General features: G+C 31.9%; 2 protein-coding genes across 3 annotated transcripts in view; one reads left to right on the plus strand and one right to left on the minus strand.

Moving 5' to 3' along the window:
• Positions 1-12,495, plus strand: part of LOC111045250 (glucose dehydrogenase [FAD, quinone]) — a 107,412-nt gene that overhangs the window by 40,321 nt on the left and 54,596 nt on the right. The gene's annotated exons all lie outside the window — the stretch shown is intronic.
• On the minus strand, positions 6,906-11,746 carry LOC120354825. Its single transcript, XM_039442690.1, has 5 exons — positions 11,031-11,746; positions 10,280-10,381; positions 9,716-9,802; positions 9,104-9,330; positions 6,906-7,748 (listed from the first exon to the last, which is right to left on the minus strand). The coding sequence occupies exons 1-4, from the start codon at positions 11,132-11,134 to the stop codon at positions 9,186-9,188; spliced, it is 438 nt and encodes a 145-aa protein (XP_039298624.1). The 5' UTR covers positions 11,135-11,746; the 3' UTR covers positions 6,906-7,748; positions 9,104-9,185.

Here is a 12,495-nt window from a genome sequence, read left to right on the forward strand (position 1 = left end):
TCATTGGCTGAGACACTACGCCCCCAAGTATTCCAAATAGCATATTATGATCATCAGACTCATGTATTAAGTATTATCGTATATGATAATTTTTTATGTCTCTATTACTTTGTAATGTTAAGTTCTTTAACATTATACAAAGTCACTTTTTTATAAATTTAATCATACACAAATGATAGGAATGATGAATGGGAAAGAAAAAACCCAAAGTTCTCCGTGTTCTAAATTTCGGTTCTAATTTTCATGGAAATAGTTCAAATAAGTAGGTAAGTGTCCTTTTCCACTTCATCACACATCATACTTTTTTTGAGACATGAAAGACACAAAATTCAAATGCTATTTAAACCACCATCTAAGATATGAGATGCTTTTTATTTAAAATCACCAAACTATAATAATAATAATAATAATAATAATAATAATAATAATTTCAATTTTCAATTTTCAATTTATTTCATTTAAAGTTACATAGTATCATATACATACAGTGTTTTGTTGCTCCTCTAGCTTAGAGCTAATTGAGGAGTATTCAAATTTCATACTACATCATAATAGTTATACATTCTATAAATACTACAAATGAAAATTTTTGTAAAGTGTTCAATAAACTAAATTGAAAGTCTATTATAGTTTCTATCTGGGATTTGATATTAAAGTTCTAATTTCTACCACTTGAATCACAACACTAGTCACTCTATATTCTACTAGATCGGTGATCAACCTTGCAGACATTATTGTCTCTTGCATTTAGGTGGCTGTGAACAGCTGACTAGCTGAACCAACATGCGCATCAACAACATTAGGCTACATCACACACACAGACACAGTCATAGAATACAAAAACATAACCTATCCTCCAAAAAAAACATTTATTATACTACAAACTGTAATATACACTCTCTTAATCATTTTCAACTGCTTCTAAAGCACTTTTTTGTTTACAATATTAAAATTATTCGTTTTTATTTATTCATCCATAGTTTTTTCTTTTCCATTTCCCATTGTACAGTGCCGTTTATTATTGTCTACTATGTGCAAACTAACCTATCTACTAACTAACCTATTAGAATAATTTTCAACATATCTTTCCATTCAAACAATTCCTATAAAATAATTCTTAAGTTTAGTTTTTATTTCATTTCTTTGTAAATTTTTCAATTCTGGTGGCAAATCGTTCAACAGGTAAGGGATTCTGTATTTTAATAGGTTCTTACCATAACTATTATTATAACGCTGTGCTCTAAATAGCCTATTCCTCAAACCATAACTTATTTCGTTTATTTCCCTTAATTCATCTTCAAAATAATTTCTGGACAAATCAGTGTATTTTGCGAGAGATTCTGGTGTCATAATACCCAATATTCCAAGCTCGACTCCATTAAATAATGTATTTGCTACTCTTCTAACTACATCATACAACGGCTGTCTCAAATACACTGGTGCTAAACTATGAATTGTAATACCATAGAATATTATACTTTGAATCATAGAGAAATAGATAATTCTTTTAATATTTATTGGAAAACAGTGGCTAATTCTAGAGCATTTGTATAAAGCAGCTTTCATAATTCGCAGCATCCTATTATTGTGTGAATTGAATTTCATGTCTTCATCAAAAACAACTCCTAGATGCTTAATATTCTCACTGAATTCCAAATGCTGGCACCCGCATGTGTTTCTCAAATTATTATATCTTAGACATTCTGCTTTATGGCAAATTAATTTATAATTGTACAAACCTACGTTAATTCTAGGATTTCTAAATATAATTACCTTGTTTTCTGTGAATTTATCTTGATACCGTTGTTGAAAAAATATTTATTAGCCAAATTGAGATCCTCTTGCATGTATCTTATGCCCATTATTAGATCAGTGTGTGTCATATATAGCAGGTTGTCATCTGCATACTGCAGCACCTTACTTTTGAAACTGAGACTAGCTAGATCGTTTACATACAGATTAAATAGAACAGGAGACAAAATGCTGCCTTGAATAAGTCCACAGGATTGATTATAATCGGTACTAATATATTCACCTATACTAACATGTATTTTTCTATTTTCAAAATAGTTTTCAAACAAGTTGAATAGCTTTCCACGAATACCTATTCTATTGATTTTTTGTAACATAATTTCATAATTAACCAAATCATATGCTTTTGTCAAATCTGTTGCAACAGTTATGACAAATTATTGTCATTTAAAGCTTCAAATATATTTTCTGTTAGTTTTTCTAATAAATCTATTGTTGATTTTTTTGGAATAAACCCATATTGAGCATCATTTATTATGTTCTGATTGATCAGGTATTGATTCAATTGCATACAGATGAAATGTTCTAGAATTTTCATAATTACTGAGATTGATCCTATTGGCCTATAAGAACCTACATTTTTCTTTGCTCCATTCTTGAAAATTGGTCTGAGATGTGTTATTTTTAGACGCTGAGGTATTTTTCCTGTTTCAATTATCCTATTAATCAAATGCATCAGGATCAGCTTCAGATAGAAAATGTTATTTATTATATCTTTTGGCCTAATTTTGTCAGGTCCTGCAGATGATCTATTGTTTAGTTTGTTAATGATACTATAAAGTTGATGTTCTTTCATTTTTTTAAAATTCATACTCATCCTATCCCCTATTGTATACTTACCTTCTTTTAAATCTGGTATTATATCAAAGTGTTGCCCGTTCATTTCTGTTGTAATTTCTTCTATTTTTTCTTTAAAGCTGTTTTTAAATTTCTCTGTTAGGTTCATAATTTGATGATCTTCATTGATATTGAAATTTAACTTAATTGATTCCTTTAGAGACGGCCTATTCTTCTTATTTATAAAATGATTGATGATTTCCCAAATTTTCTTAGTATTGTTGGAGTTATCATTGAAAGCCCTATAATAGTATTTCCTTTTCTCATTACGAATCATGTCTGTTAACTTATTTCGTATGTTTCTAAACTGATTTCTCAAATCCACATTATGTTTATCTCTTTTAACCATTTGCCATAAATAGTTCTTTCTCTCTATCATCAGCTTAATTCTATCATTGAACCAGGAATTATGTAGTTGCTTAGTTTTTTGTTTAACCTTTATGACACTTTTAGCATATATATTTTCGAACCTTCTGACTATATCATTATAATATCTGATGGTTCTCTTAAGTCTAGAATCGGCCACCAATTTTCAGTTTGAATCAATTCATTTACTCTCCCCGTTAAAATGACACTTTTATATTCATTTTCCATAGTCTGGTGTGTACCATCTGTACATGTTTCTAACAATTTAATCCCTGTCCAGTAATGGTCTGCAATTTTGCTTTCAATCAAAAATGAAATATAAGAGTTGTTAGGATCTAACTTTACATTAACATGATCTAGGCATGATGATACAACTGTGTTACCATATGTTTCCTCTCTAGTTGGCTTTTGTATAGTATTGTATAAACCATAAGAGTAGAGTACACTTATATAATTATTCGAACCATACATATCTGACAGGTAACATATATTTATATCTCCTACCATGATAATATTTTTTTCTTGACTCATTCTTTCTGATGTTAAAAGCCTCTCTAATTCTTCATTAAATAAATTCACATTTTGATTAGGTGGTCTATAAATAGCTATAATTATTATTGTCGTATTTCTATCACAAAACTTAAAAGATATTAATTCAGCAGAAACAAAATCTATTTCATTTTTCTCAACTTAATACCTGCTTTGTAAAAAATTCCCAATCCACCTCCCCCTCTCCCATCGGACCTACATTTAAATAGACTTGTAAAACCCTGAATTCCATACAAATTTGTTTCTTCACTATTAATATTAATTTCGCTAAGCACAAGAATATCTATTTCATTGATTATACTGTTAGTTTCTGCTCTCAATGTATCCCAATTTTTTCTAAGTGATCTAATATTGGTGCATAGAATATTTAGTTCCTTCACTGTCTTGTTCTTCTTCAAAAATTCTTTGGACTGATCCAAGTCTTGAAATACTCTGAAATCCCTGTCGTTATTTAAATCTTCTTCATTTAATTGAAAAATTTTGATTTCTAGAAAGTTTTATGGTTATATTTTTATTTATACCTATAATATTATTGTTTGGTAGATTTATTAGGGAGAAAAGATAGTAACTTACCTTATTGAGCTACTAATTAAATTGTAAATGCAATATCCTGGCCTTGAGAACTTTTAATTATCTTTATATTATTTTTTCTAAATCTTCAAACCTTATTATTTTTATTGCTCTAGCTGTCTCATCTTTTTTAATCATTATTCTGTCCCCATTCATCCACAGAAATTTGTATTTCTTTGTGATTTTCATTTCCTTCACTTTTTTGAATAAATTGTTGAAATAGGGGGTAAGATGGTCATTGAAGTAAATTGATTTGACTGTCTTGGTCTCGTTGAACATGGACGTGGTAGGTCTAATCGCCCTGGCCTTTTTAAGGCGAATCAGCATGGAAAAAATTATGATTCTAGCCCTATAGATAGCAGCACTGTTGGGGTCAAATTACTCTATGTGATTACTCACTTATTTTTAGTCCAATATGGAAGACCAAAACTGTTTTGCAATCAGCTTAAAGGTTTGAAACTCGCTACCATATGCTTAATTTTTTTTCCAATTTGAATAAGTTTTTACAATTGATAATTTTTATATTAAGAAAAAAATTAGGTAAAGAAGGTAGTCATTTTAAAGGCAATTTTTTTTCAAGAATTTTAAAATTAATTTCAAACAAATCGGTTGAACGGTTCTGTCGGAAGCGCGTTTTTAATTCCAATGCATTGTTCAATATGGATTGTATTATTCACGCGGTCAGAACAGTAGCACATGTCAGTTTACTGCCTAAGCCTAAAGCACTGATTGAGCGCCTTCTCACTCATTCTCTCTCTCTTTCTATCTGACTAGTTCCAGAGCTTTCTTTCTTTGGAGCTGTAGTCAGTGACCATATCGTGGTTATTGTTGTGGGAGTGAGTGATTGACAAAGTTTGCAATTCACTTAATACATTTTTTTTCAATCTGAATAAGTATTTACAATTGATAGCTTTTATAATAAGTAAAATTTTAACTAATGTAGGTAGTCATTTTAAAGGCAAATTTAAAATTTAATTTCAAACAAATCGGTTTAACGGTTCTGTCGGAAGCGCGTTTTTAGTTCCAATGCATTGTTCAATTGCAGTTCACGCAGTCAGAACAGTAAAATAATAATAATAAATAAATAAATTTATTTGTTTCAAGCACATATGCTAATACAAACGAGTTGAGTTGAATACAGTCATTACATTCCATGATATCAAATTACTGATATGTCTTAAATCATATATGCTTTAAATATATATCACAAGTAAGAGTACTTTAGTAAGTATATGTTCCTAATATACAGAAGAATATGTCTATTACAATCAAAAAATTTGAAATACTAAAATAAAATATCAATCTGTACATTTTCATTTAATAACAATATATCTATCAATCTCAGCATTCCAGTATTATATATCTACCTATACATATTTTATAAACGTGCAATAACAGTTCAACTACGAAAATAATGAATTCTACATAAAATTTATCCAATACTACATTTCTTACATACTAATAAAATGTCATTTATAGTAATCAACAATAATAACATTCTAGTTTTAAATATCTACCTATTCGTATTTTATTAACAAAACGAGTAATAACAGTATTAACCTCAACAATAATAAATTCTAGACAAATATATCCAATAATACATTTTCATATAATAATCCATCACAGTATCACACATACAATGATCTCTTCCAAGTATCTAATTTTTAGAGCTCAATCTATCCCCATCAAACTTACTTTATTCAGCTCAATGCATTCCCCACTTAACCGTCTAAAATGAGCATCGAATACTATTAATATTTTCAATGATATCCTCTGTTTCCTGACTATAATTATCGGACATTATTCAAGTGCTTATTATCATAGATCTGATTTCGATTGCTTTCATTGTATACACATACAAACGGTTGATTTTCTGCTCCATAAAGTTCGAAGTAATATGGGTTTGTCATCGTCAGTAACCACATTTGTAGTGAATTTTTCTAAATAGTGTCTTCTTATTCCACCATACATCGGGCACCTCCACAGAAAATGCTCCACAAATTCCTTCTCTTTCATATTACAAATAGGGCATTCTAATGAGCTGTTAATCCATATTCCCAGGTCTCTATTATTATATAAATAGAAAGAGTCAGAACAGTAGCACACGGTCAGTTCACTGCCTAATGCACTGATTGTGAGCCTTTTTACTCGTTCTCTCTCATATTCTCTCACTCTCTTTCTCATTTTCTTTCTATCTAACTAGTCTCAGAACTTTCTTTCTTCGGATCTATAGTCAGTGACCATTATCATGGTTATTGTTGTGGGAGTGATTGACAAAGTTTGCAATTCACAAAATATATTTCTTTGCGTAATGGTTCAATCAACAATTTTACGATTATTGTGCAATGACAAAAATAAAACAAATGAATAGCTGTAGTGTGAACTTGAGTGTAGTTTTGAAACATCAAAACAATGAAGGTGAGCCCTCTCCTGTCAACATTGTCCTACTATAGCATTGTCCTTCGTCCTAACTTCTTTCCGTTTCCATTATCATTGCAAATTCAACCCTCAATAGTTGTCACCACCTACCCATTTCACACCCGCTCATCCTTTGTCTATCACCACCTACACCTCTAATGTCTTTCTTTCCTTCACATGACTGTAGTGAACCTCCCGAGCTGTAAAACTCACCTAGGAAGTATTGTACTAATTTTGAAATCCGCGATTTGTATAATAATATTACTCATCATGTGTTTGTGAATATATAGAACTTTATGAATACTTTATATATTATGGAATAAGTCAGAATCAAAATTCAAGACAGACAGCTGAACTCACGTGTTGACACATAAACGACAGACATTCTGTATGATTACTCGCAAAATACAGACACCCATCAACTGGTTTGGTGATGTAACCACACATTTTTTCTTACACAATAATTCCAATGTTACCCTGATTCAATACCCGCTATTACTTAGTAATAGCTTTCTATTTAGTAGGTATTGGATCTATGTCGTCAAATCATGTTATAGCTTTCGTTCAATAACTGCAAATATACAGGTTAATCAAGTTGGAAATCGTATAAATTCGATTTTTATACAATGATGTAATAGCTTATGATAAGAAAAGTTGTACATACTTAGATATATCAAAAATCACCTATGAATTTTCCTGGTAATAATAATTGTGGTTTTTCTTGAGACGGACGTTTCCACAACGTAGTTTTTCCAAGCAGAATGATTTCACTTTGATCACGGCTTCGCTGATAGTGAGGTTTTCAGCAGACTTCGGACATTTCACCTCAATCAGATTATCACCTCCGACCAGTCCGTCAGGTGAAGCCGCCAAGAAGTCATGTTCTTTGTCAACAAACAAACCGCAAGGCTGAACTTGAATTTCTTCCATTTCTTGAAACGCATTTATGGCAGCTGGTTCGTGGAGCTGTCCATACAACGAACTTCATTGTCCATTCTGATGATTTTGAAGTTGAAGACACCAGTGTCATATAACCATTATCACTTTTTTCACACTCGTATCTATGGTAGTCCAAAGATCTCAATTCTTGCACAAGATGTTTGCCGTCCACAATAAATCGGCCAGAAATAATATTAAAATCGTCTTTGGGTGGTCTTCCATCCGGCTCAACTATTAGATCTGGATACTCATCATATCTGTAATTAAATGGGGGTGATTAATTATCGGAACATGTTGAAAAATGATTGAGATTTTATATTTTATTGGCGCACGCACATAGCAGCAGACAGACGGGGAGAATATCAACTTCGGCATGCCAGAGTAAGCAGACATAATAATGTTTCTCCGCCTATGTATGCTTTTGTGTGCGTAAAGAGAACTAGGAGAGCATAGAGACTCTTTGACAAATTCTAGATCTCTGGTAATTAGGCCAATATCATTTTACAAAAAATGTCAACTTGGAATTATAATTAGTTTTAGTATTGGAATGAACTTCTCTCTCTGAAGTTTATAGCGATGAAGAGTAGGTTTATATATCACAGTATGTCGATAATCTTTCTCAGAAATGATAATCGTATGCCTGTGAATATCTTTTATCTATGTATTCTTTCTCCCTTACCAATTGAGCTGAAGATAGTAATTCTATATGATTTATATATATATATATATATATATATATATATATATATATATATATATATATATATATTATATAACACTATACTCCATATTGACACACATATATAACTGTATACTGTATTATATAGCCATTGACACAGCAGACAGAACAACATGACAAGCAATACTCCAAATCCAAACAAAACCTAACTCGCACTCTCTCTGACAATCGCTATCTCTCTCTTCCAACCCCTAAGTTTGGAGAAGCTATACAGCTGTGAGAGAGAAACGCGTTTGGCGAATGATAGTTTCATGCTTTCTCCCCTATCCCTGTCACACTCTTTCTAACTTCAGCCCATTGTAATATTTTCTGTTGTAGAACGGTGTGCAGAAAGTCTCTTCGGGTTTGGAAGAGGCGCCTATTGCATGAATGAACTAGTAATATTAGTCTTTTTAACTAGTGTGGAATTTATTTGTACTGTACTAAAATATCAAATAAATATTAGTCAGGTGATCGAGTCATTATTGCTATTTTCATATTGTAGGCTATATTTGTTTTTTTCAGCTTCGAAATACTAGCTTGAAAAAATATTTATCTTACTAAAAGTATCAAATATTAACTATGAAAAATTATTCTCGTTCTTGTTTAGCATCTACAGACGCCTTCAACACAACCTAGCTGAATCATTCAACTTCTAATAAAATTGATCTTATTGTGAATCTTCTCTTGCAAGACAATACTAGTCCAAAATCATATTTCTCAATGAGTAATATTGTGGGTTGATCCAACAAAGCTTTATATAACAGTTGAAAAAAACAATAGAATATAGAAAAAAGTGGACCAGTGAACAAAATACATTGTACTTGTTAGGAAGTATAGAGAACACCATATTCGTATATATGAAATTAGTTGTAAGTTGAGATGATGACATACCTTGTTAGGAAAGTATCACAGACGTTACTCTCCACGTAAGAAACTCCACTATTTCGCGTTGAGGTGGTATCAATCTCATGGTTCAAAGCTGGTTGTAGACCAATTGAGGGGAATGGTGGCACAATTGTAGCAAAATCAGAGGTGCCATCAAGGACGCTTTTTTTAGATTTGACTCTAAGGTGGAAGAAGATGTTGATGGCCCAAATTTTCCTTCTCCTTTAGATTTCCTTTACAAAAAAAGAAAAGTTTATAGGTCTGATGTATTAATTCTCATTGAATTAAATTTTAAATGAATATAGTTTGGGAAATAATTGAATCATAGTTAAAGAAATGCCTGGAAACGTTATGTTTGTATAGAAAATAATATTATATAATTTTGAATGTGAATGTCTATTCCAAGTATCATTATTCAAATATGTGTTTTCTATATTATAATGTATGTGTTGGCTTATTCGTTTTTTCAATTGTTATTTTTATTTATCAAAAAATAACCGGTGGTTTGGTAGATACAAGGATATGGACCATAAAAAACTTCACTTCTTTTTATAGAGGTAAATAATAATTTACTATACTCGCTGATAATTATATTCTGTAAACTATTAAGTTACTTACTTTTGCTGTAATCTCCATTTCATCAAATGCACTGGTACTTTTCTGTTGTGTGGTCTTCTCTTCTTTCCTTTAGGAGTTGACGTTGCACTGCAATTAAATTTAGAAAAAAATTATTCTGGAAACTTGTGATTATGGGATATGAAAAGAAAGTGTATGAAGCAAAAGGATTTGTAAATTCATATTTCCAACACAGAGAATGGGCTACTGTGATACTAAATATTGTCTTCGTAAGGGTATAATTGTATTTATGGTGGAGGGTGAATTCCTATAGGGAATATAGAGAAGGATCAGACAACCATGAGACATACAATTTTAATTGAATACATTTGACTATTATTAGCATCTTATTACTTTATTAGAAGTAATGAGCATTGGGATCGGGAACATTTCCAATCACAATTTTCTCTATTTAATTCACTTCATGTATAAGTGATGCTTATAAATTCTTCAAAGTTGAATATAAAGTGTTGTGAGTCGCAAACTATTCATTGTAAATTCTTAACCTGTCGTAACATAATGCAAGTGAGATTGTGGAAATTCGAATCTTGAAATTACAAAGTTTACCTGGGTTGAAAGTTTTCAGTGGATACAGAAATGGCATCTGCTGAAACACTGTCAGCCTGGGAAGATGAAGGCGCTTCGAGCGATAAGGTTTGTTCTTCAATCCTGAAATGTTCAAAAATCACTTTGCAGACATTTTTTCATATATATATATAGTCTACATAATTTGCAATTTCTCTACACTCTTCTCACTGGTACTTCATTTCCACAGGAATCACAATGATCAGGAGAGAAAAAAAGAACTTACATTGAGCTATTTTTCTCCTAAATTTAGATAAGATTACAGAATTAAAAATAGGTTTAGTCTATAAATTCAATTTAGGTCACATCGTAAACAGTATGTTCTGAACAAAAATATTGTACAAAACCGATTCTTGAAATATCTAGTCGCATTTGTATCACCTCACTATAAACATTACTTTTAAATAATAGTGTACTGTGAGTTTTGTAAGATCAATTCAAATTTGCCATGCTTTTCTATCACCCGGTTGCTCTCTGTACCTATCCATTCAGACATATATCTTGAATAATTATGCGAATAGCGTTGTCAATAACGTTGACGTTTGTTCATATTAACAAACATAAAAAAATACATAACGAAATACCTCTCTTGAGATAATACGAACTGAGAATATAATTATATTTACATAATAACAATATTAATTATTCAAAGCATGATTTGCTTCATATTATAGTAGGCCTAAAGTACGTGACATTTTAATTTATCTAATTATATGAAATGAAATCAACTAACCTTCTACGTCTGTTAGCATGAAATTCTGGTGGTAGCCGCCTTTTCATTCTCCTGGCTGAAAGAACCAACTTCGTCTTTCCCTTCACCGTATGTCTTAAATCCATTTTACCGGCCGAAAATGCCAGAGAAACATATATAATACGGAAATCTAAATTATATGTGGAGTGCGTCTGGAAATACTATGTCCTAGTACTAGCCACGATCACTGTCAATATGACAAGTGAACAAGCTGAAGAACTAAGAAAAGTTGTGACCAGCCTGAGCTCTAAGAATGAAGGCTGACTTGTGGGTGGGGTGGTGGGTGAGTGACTTGTGTGTTGGGGTGGAAGGTGCCTGAGTGACGTTTGGATGGGGTGGAGGGTAGGAGCGCATAAAAAATCTTAGAGATAAAACTTGTAAATATGATTCCGATGGAACCACTGGTTCGATTTTCAAGCTGAAAAATGATAAAAATTTTTTATCATCAAATCTTCAAAATGACTACCTGTTTTTCTTGAAAAAATGGATCCCTTTGAAATTAAGAAATTTATTTTTGTTTAAATAAAAAATAAAAATAAATCGACATGGTAGCGACATGGATATAGATATTACAAGAATAAATCAGTTTTCAAAACAAGTTTTACTCTAATAGTGAGCGAGTAATAGCATAAGGTATTTCGCATGATTTTAAAGCGCTACGTGGTGGCAATTTTTGAACTAGGGCCTGTGGTGTTTCGCCTTAACTATCATATCCCTCACTGATCGAGAGCTCAGCTGTAGGATAGTTGGGCTTTCTGCATTCTTCGACGGCAGGCGATGAGTAGTTATGTCTTCTCTTCTCAGTTCAATATCCATCTTCTTCATAAGCGTGAGTATTTTCTCTTTCAGATCCTCATTCCTCGAAAACGGAATACTGGATATGATGATGTTTCTGCTTCTTCCATACTGTCGCTCACATTCCAAGTCCACTCTTAAGTCATCAATATCACTTTTTAAGATTTCTGTCTTCTTTTTAAGGTTTTTTATTTCTTCTAAAACCCCCCCAATTTTCTCTTCAATTCCGGTGAACAGCTTCTTCATTTCCTCCATTTTTTTCACCATCACTGCTTCATGGTCACTGAGCATCTTCTCCACTAGGCGTTTCAGCATCAAATGTGTCCCATCGGTGAGTTCTTCTTCAGTACTGTTTTTCCTTGGTCTTGCTGCACCCCTACATTGAGGACACTCCCATTCTGCTTTTTTTTGGGCACTTTTCGCCTTCCATGTTGACTTTGATACTCCCGAACAGTGAAAGTGATATTCCAATTGACACTTACCACAAGCCACACAATCGTTATCAATCGGCAAAGCCTTATCGCAGACTGAACAATCCATATTTAATCTATTGATAATATTTCACTGAATAGCAGTTAAATTCTAAGATTGTTGGTTAAAGTTTTTGTTTTCCTAACCTCACTTTTTCGAAATCTAGGCTTACCGACTTCAA

This window comes from Nilaparvata lugens, chromosome X (genome assembly GCF_014356525.2).
Source record: "Nilaparvata lugens isolate BPH chromosome X, ASM1435652v1, whole genome shotgun sequence".
NCBI lineage: Eukaryota > Metazoa > Arthropoda > Insecta > Hemiptera > Delphacidae > Nilaparvata > Nilaparvata lugens.